This window comes from Chiloscyllium punctatum, chromosome 32 (genome assembly GCF_047496795.1).
Source record: "Chiloscyllium punctatum isolate Juve2018m chromosome 32, sChiPun1.3, whole genome shotgun sequence".
Taxonomy (NCBI): Eukaryota; Metazoa; Chordata; class Chondrichthyes; order Orectolobiformes; family Hemiscylliidae; genus Chiloscyllium; species Chiloscyllium punctatum.
In genome coordinates, this window is record NC_092770.1 from 35,676,701 (window position 1) to 35,695,795 (window position 19,095).

Sequence of the window (19,095 nt, forward strand, 5' to 3'; positions counted from 1 at the left end):
TGTTGCGTCCCTGCTCCTGACCACTGTTAGGAGGTCTGTACACAACTCCCATTATGGTTTTTTTGCCTTTGTGGTTCCTCAATTCCACCCACACAGACTCCACATCATCTGACGCTATGTCATTCAATGCCATAGATTTAATATTGTTCTTAACTAACAAGGCAACCCCACCCCCTCTGCCGACCTCCCTGTCTTTCGATAAGTTGAAAATCCTTGGAGGTTTAACTGCCAGTCCTGACCCCCCTGTAACCAAGTCTCTGTGATGCCTACCACATCATTATCATTCACTATGATCTGTGCCATTAGTTCATCTGCTTTGTTATGAATGCTACGAGCATTCAGGTAAAGCGCCTTAATGCTAACTTTCTTATCATTAGAGAAGCATTCTTGCTTTGCAAGCAGTGGGGAAGATTAAGAAGAAACTCCAGGGGTCTGTGACAAAGTGCGATTCAGCCAAAAACAAGTTTTTGATTATAGAGTTGTAACCAGTTGTGGGTGGCAAAAGCCATTGACCCACCAACAATTATCAAATTGACACCCGGGGAGCTGAACAGCTTGTGGGTGAGCACATTGGTGGCAGAAACTTTCAAACTGCCAAAAAGGACAGGTGATGTGTGCGTGTGCGTGTCGTTGCTAAAATATCTAAAGACTGAAGAAAGCCACTTTATTTTCCTTCACCAGTTACTGTACGGTGTTGTTTTTAACCAATAAACACAGATACCATATTATTTGTGAACTAATTGCTTTGTGCTTCCTGTCAAGAAATGAAAAAAAACTTAAAGATTTGAGAAACCCAAAGAACTCCTTCAAAGCCCGAGGACTATGAGAACTGGGAAGATGTTGGCAATTTGGACAATTAGGATGCATCTTTCCAGACTGTAATATGTTGCTTACTCATCATAATCATTATCTGTTATCTCTGATGCTGAAGGTGTGGTGAAGATTGCTTGGTCAAGGATTTGTAGTCCACTGCCTAAAGTTCACACAGGGCAGGTAGTGTTCCTAAGAGACTTCCACCTCTATTGTATGGGCGTATGTGTAATGTTATGATGCTTTGAAGGGCCTCACATCGTTCAAAAATGACACCCCCTCTCCCACAAAGTACTTAACCCTCCCATTCAGGTGTGATTGTAGCTATTTTCATCACCATTGTACACTTGTTATTTGTATCCCAGTTGGATAAAACAGTAGTCACACTTCATGCAGAAAGATTCAGGCTCAGCTTCTTACCTTTGGTAAAAGCTCAAAATGTACACATTTGGTTGCCCTCCTTTCAATCTTGTCAGCTTTGACCTTCCCCACATTCCCACTGATCCCTCGCTCTAAATATTGATCTCCCCATTTAACCCCTTGCCCAGGCATGTTTCCACACACCATGGAAACCAGGCGATTGCTGTTGATGACCCCAAACTCCCACCTTGTGTTACTCTTACCCTTCCATGCTTTTATCTTCATCCCCAAACCTCCATCTCATATGTAGAGGTGTCATCCCTTCTACATCAGAGCATAAATCTGTTAGGATTGTACAACAATCTAATAATTTCATGACCACCTTTACTCATCTAATTAAGTTTTTATTTCATTAACTGAATTTAAATTTACATTTCCAGCCTCTGGATCAACAAGCAATAGCATTGCCACGATAAAAACACACCCTTAAATTAGGAATTCAGTGTACTGACATACAGGTAACAAACAGCACTAAGTATATGGTAACAATAGGGGAAATGTATTCACAGTATTTGAAACTGATTAAACTACTTTAATTTAACACTTACTGTGGCTGATCCCAGGCAGATCTGTCTAGCAGTGACATAATGTGGTTTGTCTCAGTCATATGGTTGACAACATCTGCTTTTGAGCTAAATGCTTCCCCACACTTATTGCATTGGCACTGGTGAATTTCTCTTCTGATAAAATTTACTAATTTTACCTGTTGGTAGAAATTTAAACCTGTGAAATATAGAGAGAAAAAAAAACATTTTTTCAGTGTATTCAGGATAGAATACATTCGAGCTCCAAATTGTCACAGAATGTTATAATGCATCTCAAAATAGCAGTAAACATGTGAAAATCAATTATAGAAAAAGACCAAGTGACTCATCAAATTAGTTTCATAATGTTCTTAGATTTGAGATGTTGTTTTGTATAGCTTCCTTCAGAGATTAAGTTTATCAATTTATAAGATGGCGTTATTCGGTGGGATGGAGGTCACTGTTGCTGTCGCTTAGTATTTAAACTACCCACTATCAATACTTTGCCACTATTGACTCACTTGTTTTTACAGTAAGAGTCTTAAAATGAGAAATATTTCTGTGCAATCCTTGGAGTTAGACACTGGGAAATTTGTATCTCTGTAAATATTATCAGTCTTGTGAATCAGATTGCCAAATCTACATTACAATTGTGCCAGGGAGCAGTAATTTTTCAGAAGAAAATGTTAACACGATGTAAGATCCAGGTACGAAGAGGGTAAAGAAACATGATTCTATGGTTTTGAACAAACAAACACAAAATTTACTAATATAAATTTAGAATAGTATTACAAAGCAACAATATACAACTTACTCTAACATCCAGAATTAACCAGACATAAATACATAAACTAGTTGATACCCCCCCAAAACAAGAAACATATTCAGTCAAGACAGATTCCATGGATTTATCAGCAACCTGTTCCTTTGATGCTGCCTGACCTGCTGCACTTTTCCAGGAACACATTTTTAACCTCCTTTATCAGCAACCTCGCAGACATGAATGAATCATGGACAAAATTCCACCTGGGATTCAATTTCTTCTCTTTTGGACATCAAGCTTCAAAGCTCCCTCAAAAACCATTCCATCACAGACTTCCTGAAAGCCTGATCATGTTCTGGTACTTCACCCTCCTTTCTTAGGATGATATTCCACGAGATGCATGAAACTGCACTCCAGCGCCTACTTGCAGGTACAATTGCATTATTTTTGCTGATAGCTAGCTTCACCAAGAAAATACAGTCCCCAAGTTTCTCAGAATTCTAACTGTTCTCAGCTGCATGGAGCAAGTATTGCTTCTGGACTTCTTTCATTTTCCTGTTAAACCCCACTGAACTATAAATTATTCACAGACTTCAAATGAGTCACCACCCAACATCTCACACATACTTCTCTTTATCACAGATTGCTGGTTTACACAGTTAAAATAGATTGCAAAGAAGGATTTTATCAGTCTAATTTTAAATTGAATATTTATCCTTTGCAATTTTTGTTTATTCTTCTATTTTTCAGCCAGAAAGTCTTTAGCTGCTGCAAAAGATGATGCTCTGAGAACCTCCATTCTTGGCTAATAGAAAAATTGCTGGAGCATTGTGGCCAACTGATCTCCTCTTTCTTGTTGAGGATCACTAAATGCCTACATTTGATGTCAGGAATTCACTGTATGGGAAGATTGTGGGTGGAAATGTGTATTCTACCTTTGAAGACATTACATCAACATATTTTCTGCCATTGACATTGGTATATCAAGAACAATTTTTGTAAATATAATAGATCTAAAACCATACATACATACCCATTTCAGACTTCAATTTTGGAAAGTCAAATTGATGGGCTACCTACAAAATAGGGCAGGCAGTTTAATGTCAATATCAACAAAGCTGACAATAAAATTGCAGTAATAACATTCTGGCAATGACAAGGAGAAGAGGATGGGGGGGGGGGGGGGGGGGGGGGGAGAGCAGTGTATTGACTACTATATTTTTAACAGCCTTGATAGTCACAACAAATATCTGAAGTCTTTTTCAGCATGCAGATATATCACACCTCAATTAGCATATAGTTTGCTGTATCAAAATGAAGGAGCCAGCTACAAGGTTATTAATGAACCTTAGAAAAAATAATATAATGTGACATTAAGCACACAAACAAACATAGGTCTAACATTTCAAAAGGACAGAAGTTCTGATACAAAATAAAATGAAAGCACAAAGTAGTGGAGAAGCTCAGCAAGTCTGGCAGAATCTGTAGGGCAAGAAACAGATAATTTCTAACAAGAATTTTTAAAATTGCATAATCTTTAAAGATTATTTTTGAATTTTGTTATTTTTGAATATGGGACTATGACTGTTTTGTGGATGCCTTGCATCCTAAGGAGTAACAAAATCCATGCAATTCTTGAATTCTCAGTGAATAGTGTTCTCTACTTTGTTCTATCACTGGTGCTGGCTTTCAATCTTGTAAAAATAACAGGAAGAAGTGAAGAGATTCTTTCAGTCCTTTGTGTTATCCATTTATGTTCTTCTCCTTTCCGCCCAAAAATTGTTGTTCTAAAATACAGTTCACTTGTGCACATTCATTTGGCATTATTTTTCCAAGCTAATGTGCAGGCAATTCTTTCCTTGTATTGAACACTTTCTGGAAGATATACATGAAAAATAAGAAGGTGAAATAACCTGCTTGGGCTGCACTTACTGACCTGTGACACAGCTTGCCCAGAGGAATCAAAATGTCATGACCCGAACAATTCTCAAATCCTTAAATTAGCGATGTTTTCAAGTAATTAAATAGAATTCTTTGCACCTGTATTTCAAATGCAAGATGTTGCGATTTAGAAGTAATGATACATTTCTATTACTGCACAAGATGACCAAGAGTTTATGATTTGGAGATGCTGGTGTTGGACTGGGATGCACAAAGTTAAAAATCACACAACACCAGGTTATAGTCCAATAGGTTTAATTGTAAACACACTAGCTTTCGGAGCGCTGCTCCTTCCTGATGAGACTCCCAGTTTTGATAAGAATTTATGGACAATTATTTGGTAGTGTTTGAAGCTGCAAAAGAAACTAGGTTGAAATTGAACAAGGTCTATTTGCCACATCCTCATGAGAACCTTTCATTTCACTACTCAGGTGGACTTAAATCTTAAAAGAAAGTAATTCAAAAGTAATTCATAATACTATTAATTAAATCCTCTCTATCCCCTCCCAATCTGCCGGCCTTTTCAAAATATCTTGAATGTTATTAATATTGATATTCTAGATACGTAACAATTTTACAGACTGCTTTTATAAATTAAGTGATAGTGTTGTAATGATATTCAAATTTTATAGTGGGGATGGAATTGAATACAAATACACATCTCAAATTGTAAGCTGCTTTAATTATATATTTTACCCATTTATGTATTTCTATTTTAGTTTTCTCATGTGCTAAATATTTTTCTCCTATTGATAGGCCATCCAGGTTCATGCCCATAAGCTACTATTTGATCCATGTTGGGGTCCATAATCTAAAATACCCAAATTCATTGAATGACACCCAAATGAAGAAATTACCAACAAGATTCCATATTTTTTCACCTTTTTCCTTTAAATGAAAGTAAATCAACATGAATTGACAGGCAAATGAAGTTACAAATAAAAGTATAAATGATTTTAAATAGTCTCTATAAATTCTACACATTAGGCCTGGAATCCTTTCCAACAACAGCTTTCACTTGCATGTTTCATGGGGGCATCATTTTCGTCGGCACACCTCTCTGAAACCTCTTTTTCTTGGGTCACCACAGTCCTGATGATGCAACTTTTCAACTGACCAACCAAATCAAATCCATTTTGGCCACTTCTGGGAAATCACCAGGCTCCTTAGTGTCTCAAAGCTATTCAGTCCCCTCTAAACTTTCCAGACAGAAAAAACATGATCTTTTCTTGAGAGTAATTTGCTTCTCGCCTTGGAAGAATTCTGTGTTCTACTTTGCATCTGAAATAACTGCACAGGTGCCAGCATTCTGACACCAAGTCACCCTTTATTTACATATGCATAGTAGCCAGTCAGCTGGAGTCAGTCCCTTAAGAGAGAAAATTCAGAATTCTCTGTTCATATTTTTTTTTTAAAAAAAGAGTCAGTCCCCTTAACGGAGGAGATTCTAATCTCCTGATTATATATTTTTTTTCTTTCCTTACCGCCTAACTTGCAGTAGTGCTTATATTTTCCCCAGCACCCATGTTGTGAATTCCCTGCTTATTTTTTTTTCTTAATCTTTTTAAAAAATTTAACCCCTACACTTCCGCCTAACTGCGGTAGTGAATTCCCTGTTTATTTTTTTTTTCTTTTTTTTTCTTTGGGATCAAAACCATGTATATTTATATATATTTTTAAACCCCCACACTACCGCCTAACTGCGGTAGTGCTTATTTAATTCCCTGTTTATATTGGTCACCCTGGGCTTGCCGATTGGCTGAGGTTAACAACCCCAATCAAGAATCTCATAGTCAATAAGATCCAACTGGTTCCAATCATGACAAATGTCATTGTCTATTTTCTCTTGGTCTGTGCAGCTGGGCAATGATTAACATTATGGCAACTGTTTCTCAAGCCACAGATACTATCACACCTGCTGAATTTCTCTAACACTTTTTGTTTGTATTGCAGGTTTCCAGCATCTATAGTATGTTGCTATTGTTTAAGTAGGTGGTCTCAAGACTTGGTACAGGTTTGGTGGGCTGAATAGAATTTTTCTGTGCTGTATTATTTTACCAATTTTGCTGGTGTACTGCTAACACGCCAGGGGGTCACAATTGGTGAAAACTCTTAAAACAAAGTCTTTTTCAAATACTCTTACCAACAATTACACTTTCCACAGATCTTTTAAACAACAAATTTTCCTTACTGTATTTTCAGGTAGTCACAGGTGTGGCACTTGAGTGGGTATGATCTGGATATGCTAATTTTTGTTTCCCTCGCAGGGATGCAGTTATTATTTTGATGGGAAGGGGGTGGGGTTTGAGGTAGGGTTAGGGAAGCTCCATTGGTGTTAGACTTCCACCTACTTCTCGGTGTCCATGTGACCCTTTCCCATCTTCCTGGACTGGGTCATTCAGTGAGAATATCAGGCTACCAGCAGGATTCGCAACATCAAGGGAGAGCTTGCCTTTGCTGTGAGAAAACTTTAAATATTGTCTGCTGTTACAACATTGGAAAATGAAATGATGAACCTGAAATCGGATGACTAGAAAATAGGAAGATCCCCAAAGATTAAAAAGTGAAGATTCTCTCTGGAGGTTGTTGCTCACTGAACTGTTAAAGGCTAGGTTTCAGAAGGGGAAGTGGCGTTATAGGCCCTCTTCCTCGACTAGGAGAATGTGTTGCTCATATCATAATTCCAAATGGCAGAATGCCATTTTCCATACAACAGTACTAAGGAGCAAAACTTGATAATAAGAATGTATACTTTCAGTACTATCGTTCTCTCTAACTGGGGCATGAAGTGAACTTTGACATGGATTTTGGCCTTGGTTTCCTTGCATATGTTTGGATTGAAAGCAGTAGTTAGCAGAGGCCCTTACAGTAAAGGAAGTCTTGATTGGTTCAGGATTTTGGTAAGGGTGTCACTGCCTAAGCTTTCTAATTATGGATGGGATTTTGGAAAATAACTCCCTCTAAATTGCCATTCCAATTACTTTTGCTATTACTTTTAGTGATATACATTGGATTATGTGACCGAAGAGCAAGTTGCATGATATGCTTTCTAATCAGAAGAAGTCTGCAGCAGAGATATTAAGGACAAATAAAGAGAACCTTTAGAAGTTTATATGCTCAATAAAAGCTGAGAAGGAGAAAGTGAGGACTGCAGATGTTGGAGGTTAGAGTCAAAAAGTGTGGCACTGGAAAAGCACACAGTGGGTCAGATATTCCTGATAAAGGGTTTATGCCCGAAACATCAACTCTCCTGCTCCTCGAATGCTGCCTGACCTGTTGTTGCTTTTCCAGTGCCACACTTGTTGACAATAAAAACTGAAAGTTAACAAGATACAAATGACTTCAATGACATCAATTCATTGAAAGGAATAATAATGAAAGCTGGAAGTCTTTTTCTTTTCAACAAGGAAATACAGTAGCCTATTTGTATATGTAATTAGACGAGATCACTATAGCACATTTATATGTTTCTGCCCCAAAAGTGTTTATTTGATTTAAAAAAGACAAATATTAAGCTTTTGTTAGCTCTCAGGTAATTTCATTAAGAGAATGTTATAAAATCCTTTTGAGGTATGTGGTGCTTTTAATAAAATATGAAAATCAAGGCACATATTATGAAAGCTAATTTGGTTGTTGACTGCTCAGTGGATAAGTTACACATTTCATGGTTTTATTTTAGTGAGTTTTACCTTCATGTGAATTTCCAGTTTTTCAGTTGTATCTTTTGCTTTCTCACAGAAGAGGCAAACAACACATACTGGATGATCTTGCCAATCTGACCAATCACTGTAAAAATAAATCATCAGAAATATTTATAATAGCTTGTTCCTGTTCTTAAATGTTCCTCTTAAATATTACACAAATAGCCAAATGCTTTACAAATGAAAGTGACACTTACAGGTCCTATACGAGTTTGAATTCAATATAAAAGAATATAGCCTTCAGATAACCAACACTAGCAAGACAAGCACAAGAATTTGTGGCAATATCAATGGTCCAAATACTGGCACTTGCTTGACTATGTTGTTGATGGAGCAAGGAATGCACATTATGTTCACAGTGACCGCAGAAACCCAAAGGTGCACAATGAGCACCTGTGACGATAAGGGACAAAACAGAAATTGCTAGAAAACCTCAGCAGGTCTGGCAGCATGTGTGGAAAGAAATCAGAGTTAACGTTCCAGGAGTTGTTGGAACGTTTCAAGCAATTTCTATTTTTGTCTCTGATTTACAGCATCCATAGTTCCTGTGAAGATAATCTTGATTTCACTGAAGGAATCATTATTACTGGTCCACAGAAAATGACTAAATGACTACACAGAAGCAACCTAAGTGTTCCTGTACCAGGATCTAAATAACATTTAGATTTGGGATGACAATTGGCAGCTAACAGTAGTGGCATACCAGCTAACTGATAAACACTCAGAACAAGAGATCTCCTTTTGACATTCAACTTTATCTCACTTCACCATCTTTGCTCAATCTTCCACAGTTAACATCTTGTAAAGGGACCACTGTATTCAAAGATTGAACATACTGTATGGGGTAGTCACTGGATGAGCAATGCAGAACCACAGGCGAATGTTGTGGAGACATGAATTCAAATCCCACTGTGAGAGATGTTGAATGTGGAATTCAATAAAGCAACTCCTGGAATAAAAAGCTATCTTAAAAGGCAACCATATTACAACTGTTGAATGTTGCAAAAACCTATATGGGTCACTAATGTCCTTTAGAGAAGGAAAATTTACCATTCTGACCTGGTCTGGCCTACATACGAATCTAAACCCACAGTAATGTGGTTAGTTAGAAATGGGCAAATTAACTAATTTAAATAAAAGAGCAGAGCAGAGATTTAGCAATTAGAAGTGGGCTTCCTGACCATTCAAAGCCTTGATCTTTCCCAAATTAAAATTTCAAGGATTTGGTAAAATCAAAGGTAATAGTGCAATTTTTTTTAAAGCGTTAAGAGCATTATATGAATTTCATCAAAAAGCTGCCTGTAATCAAAGTGTACAATTAACAGCAGTGGAGAACTAGGTAGCTGCACTGTACTACCAACTTCTCAATTGTTACTGAATTAAATTAATTTACAGTAAACTGCCCAACTCTCAATAAACGGCTTATGAATCATTTCAATATTATATTCTAAGAACCGACTAGATACAAATTTAAGGTACAAATTATGAAGGGTGGAGTTTGATCTAATTGTTTATATTGTCATTGGCAGCATGCTAGTGCAATGAAAAACTCTTCTTACATAAATGCTAAATGCTCTCTATGATGTAAACATGGAAAATAAAAGAAATTCACAAAAGAAATCAAACTTATATGTCAGTAATACTGAGCATATATGGCAATTAATAAATAGTGAATTTTATTGTCAGGGCCTGTCAACATTCCATCAGTTTTCCAAGTGCAAGAACTTGGATGCATTCTGTCCCATGATGTAGCATGCTGTAAGCAAGAGTAGACAACAGCTTACACCTTTTCCTCCATTGACTGATGAAAGAGAGGAATGAGTTAATAGTTGCAAATTTATTACTATTTCACATTTCTTTCTCCTCAAGAAAATATCTGAACACAAGGCTGACTAAATTAAAAAAATACTCTTAACATGGAAAATAAATGGACTGAGTAAGGCTGCAGATGGAAATTATAAAATGCTATTTCTTCTGTCATGTGGTGTCTGACGCAATTTGAATCACAAAACTGCCAACTTTTCATTATTGCAATGTATGACTTAACTTGAATCACGCGACTGCATTAGTGCATTGTAATTTCCTCCAGGTTTCTTTGATACATTTCCAAAAATAAAGGCAACTTTCTCACAGAAAATATGCACAAATTGAAAATGGTAGAAATTTGAAGCCTTTAAACTACTTACTCATCTTGCTCTTCTATCATTTCTCTGTCATCTTCAGATTGAACTTCCTCCCAGTTCTTTCCAAGTTCCTGAGAGTCAAATTAAACAATAGTTTTCACAGCTTTGAGGAAATATGAAAAGTCTTTTGTTCATTTGGTCAAATGCTATACTTGGTTGCTTGAGTTTTAAGTCACAATGCCAGAGTCCATTCTAAGTTACTCAATGAGTTACCCAGCTATTGAACTTCCAATTGAAATCTTTTGTCATATATTCTTTCTTCATATCACTTTATATAATAAATGGAAACATATTCGATAGTACAGGAAATTATTTTGAAAAGAAATGTCAGCTCAGGTTTACTTTATCTGCAGACGCAAGCATATGATTTCCTTTGAAGCCTCAAATAACCCCATCAAAAACAGGATGAAGAGTACAAAAGTGAACTACTAGTATGGGTAATCACATTTTGAAATGTCTTCGGATTCCAAGAGTGGACATGTCTTAAACTCCAGGGCATTTTCACTGCTGAGGCTGACTACTAATGTAAGTATAATATGTCTTGGCAGAAAATGAGATTCAATCTATATGTAAGTATATAGGAAACATAATTTTGGGGATCAAAAAAATGGGGCTAGTGATAGATGTTGGGTCAACTTTCGTTGTGATTTGTAGTGCACCAAATAGAGGAATTTCTTTCTTCTAAAAATCATAAACGCGTTAACAGAAAACAAAATTAGCTTCTGAGCATTACAAGCTCAAATCAAAAATTTGGTTGGAGTGGAATTCATAACTCTTATTAACTGAAGATAAACAAAATATAGAACTCATCACCTGCATATCAGTGAAAGCAAAAAAAAGGCTGTTGAAATGAATGAACAATGTAAACTTGAAAGATTGTCAATTTGAAACTTACATTGGAAGTAGAACAGGACAGTTTGCTCTTAGGGAAGGATAATCAGTCTGATTTGAAGTATGTTATTTCTTCAGAGGTCTTCATGTTGTAATAATATTAATTTATAGCTTTTCTTTTTAAGAGGGAGAAAGGATTCTTATATTGCAAGATTTCAATATAGTTCCAAGTGCAAAAAAATGCTAAAATAATAATCAGTGAACTTCTTGCTCCAGGAGGAGTTAATATGAAGTAATCAATGAGCATTTTCTCTCTCTGACTTCCATGGCATACTTATTTCTAGGGTTTCAGCAAGGTTTCAATATTGTGCTACAAAGACAACAGTTTTACTAAAAGAGAGAGAGAATGGGCAAACCATTATCCTTCTGAATTAGAATTTAAAATAAAACTTGTACTGAATGACAAATCAAAATCAGACTTATAATTAATGGCTTCATTTTGTGATACAGCAATTATATGTGGTGAGAGAAATTTTTCATAATAAAACAAGGATTTATAATGAGCTTGTTAGAACAATGAAAATTTAAAAATGTAATAGCTGAGTAGTAATCAAGAGTATACTTAAATTTACTAAGTACACGGAAACACACTTGCAATAATGTTTGATCACTATTGATTTTGAACCTATCATAAGCAAAAAACATCTTCTAAAATATGAGACAGTTGAAGTGAAGTGAGCAAACTGTTAATCATAATCATTTGAAAAAGCAGCTCTCAATGCCACTAGACTTATCAAGCAAATTTAATCAGTTCCAAATGTTACATGGCTTTTTAAAATAGATATTTTTATCAAAAGAAAGATTTTAAAATAAAAGTACAAAAGAATTACAATACTAACAAACCGACAAGAGGAAAAAAAATATGTATATAACAGCACAAGAGAAAAAAAACCCATAAACAAAACACAACTATTCTCGTGTGCAAAACAGGCAGATAAATAAAGGTGATAAATAAGTAAATAAATAAATCAAACAGCTCAACTCATCAAAACATTAGCACCTGACCTCCAACAGCCCTAAGTATTACACACAAATTTATTCGAAATTCTTCCTTCAAAGACATCAAGCACACTAGATCAGACCGTCATAGCAATACAAAAGCCAGAGTTAAAATTTCAGAAAACTCTAAATCCAAAGAGTCCAGAAAGGGTTGCTATATCCTGTAAAAATTTTCAATTTTCCAGTGGTATTATATTTGTAAAAACGTCCAAAGGAATATATTCCATGATAAACCTATGCCAACCCGTCAAAACTGGGGGGGGGGCTTTCAGAGATCCAACGCATTAGAATATTTTTCCTTGCACAAAACGTGAGAATATTAAGTTTTTTTTCCCTATGAGCATCCAAAGAAGATATATTGGGTGGGTCCAAAAGAGGGAGATAGGGTCCACTTAATATCAGCACACCAAGACCCTCTCTATAATGCGTGCCACAGCACTCCATTATGTACGGAGCCTGCGACAAGACCATAAACAATTCATGTGAGTGCCAATGCCTTGCTTTATACTTTGGACACAATGAAGATACTCCCACTTTAAATTTTGAGACATGGTCTGGGGCCAGATGGACCTTGTGCAAAATCTTTAGCTGCATGGCATGGGTCCTATTACAGATCAAAATCTTTCCCACATTCTTGCAAATGCACCCCCCCTCCCCCCATATATCCATAGTGATCTCAACCCCAAATTCTCTCTCCCACACCCCACAAAGCAGTTCAGTGTCTTTTGAAAGATCACCCCATAACATATGATAAAGAGTTCTAATAGAGAGAGAGCTTTTGAGCATGAAAGCACCCTCTTCTCCATAACAGATGTGTAGGGATTGGTAAAGAGCATGGTCCCTTTTTGAATAAAATCCCTGACCTGAAAAAAGTGGAAAAGGGTTCTGGTAGCTAAACCATATTTACAGATTATTTGCTCAAAGGACATCATTATTTCACCTGCAAACAAATCGCCCTAACAGGAGATTCCCTAAGCTGCCCAGAACTTAAACCTGGGGTCCATTACCCCCAGCTGAAAACCCAGTATATCAGCTATGGGGGTAAGAAAGGATGTTTTGGATGTATTACCCTCCCTGTGCCACAGTGCCCTCCATGCCTTAACAGTATTAATAATTATTGGATGACCGCAATATTCTGTGACTGTCTTCAATTTATCTAAAAACAGCAGGCTAATGCAGGGACATTTTGCCTGTGAGGCCTCAGTATTCAGCCAAATTGACACCGGGTCTTTACAAGCTCAGAAACTAACAAAAGATAGAAGGGAACTTAATTCGTATAGAGCGTAGAATGTTACAGTGCAGTACAGGCCATTCGGCCCTCGATGTTGCACCGACCTGTGGAACCAATCTGAAGTCCATCTAACCTACACTATTCCATGCTTGTCCATATGCCTATCCAATGACCATTTTAATGCCCTGAAAGTTGGTGAGTCCACTATTGTTGCAGGCAGTGCATTCCACGCCATTATTACTCTGAGTAAAACAACTACCTCGGACATTTGACCTATATTTATCGCCCTTCAATTTAAAGCTGTGTCCCCTCATGCTGGCCATTGCTATCAGAGGAAAAAGGCTCTCATTGTCTAATCTATTTAACCCTCTGGTTATCTTACTTCTCGCAAACTTCTTCTCTCCAACGAAAACAGCCTCAGTTCCCTCAGCCTTTCCTCATAAGACCTTCCTTCCATACCAGGCAACATCCTAGTAAATCTCCTCTGAACCCTTTCCAAAACTTCCACATCCTTCCTATAACATGGCGACCAGAACTGTATGTAATATTCCAAATGTGGCTGCACTAGAGTTTTGTACAACTGCAACATGATCTCATGGTTCTGAAACTCAATTCCTTTACCAATAAAAGCTAAAGCACCATATGCCTTCTTAGCAACCATATCAATCTGGGTGGCAACGTTCAAGGATCTATGTACCTGGAAGGGTATCTTTTAATATCTGGGAAACCCACTCCCCCTCACCTCCGAGGCAACTGCGATTTAGACAACTTGATAAGAGGTCGCCAAATAAAGGAGCTAAACCATCTATTAAATCTCTGGAATGTTTGCCTCGAAAAAATTAAGAGGGACCTTAACAACAAATGGGAGATAACATGCATTTTGATAAGAGCTACCTGGCCTAGCCAAGATATTGGAACAGCCTCCCATTGCTGAAGATCTTGCTTAATCCTGTCAAGCAAGTGGGTTTCGCCAGTACTCAAATTCGCTCTTTTGAAGAATTGATCTCGGTTTCTGAAGCTGCTGTTTTTCTTTCAACTTGTTCCATTCAATGTTCTATGCCGTCCAGATACTCCTCATGCTTGTGCAGCATGACTGTGCTCGGGTTCAGTCTGCCGCGGAACTTCTTTTCATTTGGTGACTTGATCATCTCTCACAGTTTCGCAAACTCCGTAGCCAGGGCCTGGTGAGTGAATGACTCCAATGGGCTCGAAGAGGGAGCTGCAGCTGCAGACGCGGAAGTGTCCGATTTCTCAGGTGAGTGTCCCATGTATTGGGACATGCTGGAGCCTTTACTTTTTCTCATATATTTCTTTAATCAAGCAGACTTTATAACAGAATTTGTATAAATTCTTTAAGTTCAAAAGCTCTTTAAATACCAAATTTCCATAGAAATAATTTAATTGGGGAGGTGAAAGTGCTACTTTGCCTGAACTGAGATGCAGAGCTGAGCAAAATAGACCTCTCAGATCGCCACCATCCTAGATCTCTCCATTCCATGGCTTTTCTCATCAACATCCTCAGAGTAATACTGAAACAAATTATTTCCTTAACTTTGGTTACCAGTTTAAAAAAAGTTTCAAAATTCTTTTTGTGATTGATGCTTGAATAATTCTATTATTTCAATAGAGATATTAAAATAAACAGGATAATGCCTGGAATAAAGAGTGGATAGCAGAATTTCATTGAATTCATTAATACATGCACACTTATCTCACCACCAGCAATTTTTATCTTTACATTGTTTTAAATTATTTGACTCTAAAACTACATACGAATCTTACCAGATAGTTAATGGTGTAAAATTTGTCATATTCATGATTTTTGGCATTGATTCTGCGATGCTGCTTTTTCCTCATATGATCTTTGAGAGTATTTTTGTCACGGAATGTTTTCTCACAATATAAACACTGTAAACTGCAGAAACATACATTTGCCAATAACACATTTTTCAAGTACAAAACTCCTACATAAATTTTCAATGATCACATAAATGTAATCAACCAGAAAATCATCTGAAAGATCTAAAACCTTGAAATCATATTGTTGATAATTAGCAATTATTTATACTTGAATAAGTGAATTGAGGGCATGATCAAAAGAACCATGGATAATGCAGACATCACTCTTTAATGTTTCATTTATCTGGACTCAATGCCACATTCAATTGTGATTTGAATATTCCTACAGAACTGAGAGACAATAATTCAGCAGACTAGTTAATTTCATCACCAAAGACTCAGAGCAGCACGAAGAAAATACATTGCAACAAAAAAAACATTTTGTCCATGTTTTTAGTTCTGCACTCCTCAGAATAATGCTCAAGAAATACCAAAGGAAAATGAAAACATTGATGCTGAATAAGAATGCTGATTGGTTGGCATATGGATTCTAATTTGCTGAGGCATAGACGTGGGGAATGCACTAGTTAATTACAAAGACATGTTTCTCGTGGAACCCAATAAAAATATTTGCAAAAGCTATCTCTTGTGGAGATCCAATGGCAAAGCCATCTATTTGGACGTATATGGTGACATTAAAACTGAATATCACTGCGAGTTCATCACGGTTCAGTGAGTACTAATTCAGACAATGATTGTGCATTTAGATTGCCATGATACAGTATTGTAGTGCAAATGTCTAAGGTTTTTTTTCAGTGCCACATTGGTGAATAGAAGCAACCTGATTAGTTAATTTCTTGCTGTACATTGTGCAATGCATTAACTGGCCTGAGGCCATCATGTTTGGTCCTGAAAAATACCCAGTTTGAGATCTCCCTGGAAGGGCATATAATTGCAAAAAGTTTGAGCAACACGTGAAATTAACTGTTTAGAATTACTACGATGTAGGTGCAACACCAGTGGCATCCACCACTAACAAGATGCAGGCATCAAGCCAGGAAGATATTCTGTCAATCACACAAATGAGTAACATCTGAAAAAAAAATGTAGTGCCAGTGTGATGCTAGGTATATAGGCCAGACATAGATGGAATGTATCAAACAATATTATCTTTTGACAGTTTGGAATAAGGCAGTGCTGACATATACAATCAGACCTTGCAAACCTCACCACGGTGTCCAACACTAAAAGGTAATTCAGTAAAGGGTCATAGGATTTTAAACTTTAATTCAGTTTTCTCTCTACAAATGCTGCCAGACCTGCTGAGCTTCTCCGGCAATTTTTGTTTTGATTTGCTAAATAACTTGACTGTGTGACAAATTACACTGACGTCATTTTAGGATTGCCAGTTGGGCTCATAGAATAGTGCATGAAGTATGCTCAGAAAACTACCTGCACCAATACATCAAGCCTTGTGCTTTGTAGAGTAATGAACATGGGACACAAACTGAGTTCTAAGAGTCATACTGGACTCTAAACTTTAAGTTTATCTCTCTCTCCATAAATGCTATCAGACTTGCTAAATTTCTCCAGCACTTACTATTTTTCTTTCAGATTTCCAGTATCTGCGTATTTTGTTTTTATGTACACACACTGTACCTGCTTTAACTCAACAAAGTCGGTGATAGTCATTCTCTAATTAGTTTCTCAGAGCAATGCCTTAAGTAATCAGAATCAACCTGCCTGATTTCAAATTTGAACAAAACTTGGCAGCTAAAAATTGGTCATTACTAACTGGCGCATTCTCCATGGCAATGCTTCCATCAATCAGAATCCATTTGCCAATCAATCTCCTCTCATGGAATGTAATGTTGTTTCCCCTCCACGTTGGTATTTCTTGTATCTTGTCTGGACAAGTGCAAAACACATGTTTTAACAAAGTGCGCCTTTTTTCAGCAATAGTCAGGTTGTGTACAACCAAACAACTGGATTCTCAAGTTGTCATAACCTATGTCTGGAATACACTGAATAGATGGGAGGTAAAAGCAGATGCAATTGTAACTTTTAAAACAGAACTGGATAAATACTTGAGAGGAGATCACTGGTAGGTCTGTTGGGGGAACTGGGACTATTTGCATTGCTCTTTAAAAGAACTGACATGATAGGCACGATAGCCTCCTTCTGCAATATTTGGTCATCTGTTTTGTATTACAATCCTGGAGACTTACATTTCTCAACCTGCCGGGAACAGAGATGTGAGAGAGTAGTAGCACATTGACTAGATCCTTAACTGTTTGCCTGCAAGTAAATATTTCTTTAAAACTTAATTCAGCACATGTGGTCTTTGCTGTTCGGGCCTGCATTTATTGCTCATCCCAAACTGCCCTTGACAGGATAGCAAACTGCTTTGAACTGCTTCAGTCTATTTGATGTAGGCACACTTGCAATCCTGTTAGGGAGGGAGTCTACAGGGAAACTAATATGGTAGCAGTGTAACACAGCAGCTTTTCCACTTTCTTTTCCTCAAGATAACTCCTGGCAAGATGCTACTGAAGGAGAATGAAGAGGTGAACAGTCTTCTATCTCTGCCACCAATTCATTTACTAACATTCACCAGTTCAAAGAAACATTTTAAGAATGTAGATAGTTTTGAACATGTTTATCACTGGCTGAAACATAGGTTTGGAATAAAGCTGAGAAAAATTAAGGTACAAGAGAAAGTCATTTGTCAGTCAGATGTAAAAGTTGGATTCAACAGTGGAAAGTGGTGACTGAGGAAGTCAGCTGTTGAATTCAAAGCTGCAAATGCAGATTACTGGGTGCTGCTTAAAGGTAAAGATGCTGAATAAGTGACATATGAAAATGCTAAGAGGCATTCGTGGAGAATGGACAGCCAGCAGGGATCACTGAACAAAAGACATCTGCATTTTCCTTCTCCACAAACAGTACTGAAACCAATCAGTATATTCAATGGAGATGCGTTGACATTATTTGTGGGATCATGCACAAAGAATGATGGCTGACAGCTTGTAAAATATTTGGGGTGTAGCTTTCTGGGTCTTCAAAATCTAATTGATATCCTCTTCAGATAACCATTGGATTACAGAGAAAAGGCATGACTTAACTTTGTTCTTATGAGACTAATCTTTCTTTTGATGCTTATTCACATTAGTGGCAAGCAATAGGATCAAATTGTTCAATCCCCAGCAGGCCTTGGGAAAGTCTTTCAGGGGGTTTGGAGTACAACCTAATTCCCAAAATACGAAGCTTGGAATACTGTAGCACTGACAAGTGCCAATAACGTTATATTCTGAGGCATATCATCAGATCAGGCTGAAAGCAATAGAATAGATAGCAGGAATGTGGGAACAGTGGAAAAAAAATCTCTTGTAATTACTGATACAGTCAAACCATTTTGCAATGTACAAACTTGGATGTCCAAAGTAAATTTATTCTTTGTTTCTTTGAGTTTGAGAGGATGTTTTGAGGCCATTTTGGAAGATATAACACCTATGTTTTCTTAAGCAGGCCTTGTCAAAAGGACAATATCAAGTGAGCAGTATAGTGTGTAGACTCTGCTGGGTGTAGAACTCTAGTTTAAATTTTCTTCTATTTTGCAGCTTTATCTGTGTACCTCTACCATTTCCTCTTCTTATTGCTCTTGTTCTGTCTCTATTTGAAACCACAGTGGCCCTTATGGAAAGGATTTCCTGACAAGAGGATGGGAACTGAAGATTTTCCTTCTAAAACTGGTGATATGCAGGGAGAGATATTTCTAATTGTTTTAGTCAAA

At 37.1% G+C, this 19,095-nt stretch overlaps 1 protein-coding gene across 1 annotated transcript in view; it reads right to left on the bottom strand.

Annotated features, from left to right (window-relative positions):
* znf277 (zinc finger protein 277) overlaps positions 1-19,095 on the bottom strand; it is a 68,024-nt gene that overhangs the window by 11,097 nt on the left and 37,832 nt on the right. Inside the window, exons 7-11 of the mRNA XM_072552081.1 lie at positions 15,246-15,378; positions 10,346-10,413; positions 8,148-8,244; positions 3,551-3,593; positions 1,779-1,953 (exon numbers count right to left, since the gene is read on the bottom strand). Coding sequence (XP_072408182.1) covers positions 1,779-1,953; positions 3,551-3,593; positions 8,148-8,244; positions 10,346-10,413; positions 15,246-15,378 — 516 coding nt within the window. The remainder of the gene's footprint in view (positions 1-1,778; positions 1,954-3,550; positions 3,594-8,147; positions 8,245-10,345; positions 10,414-15,245; positions 15,379-19,095) is intronic.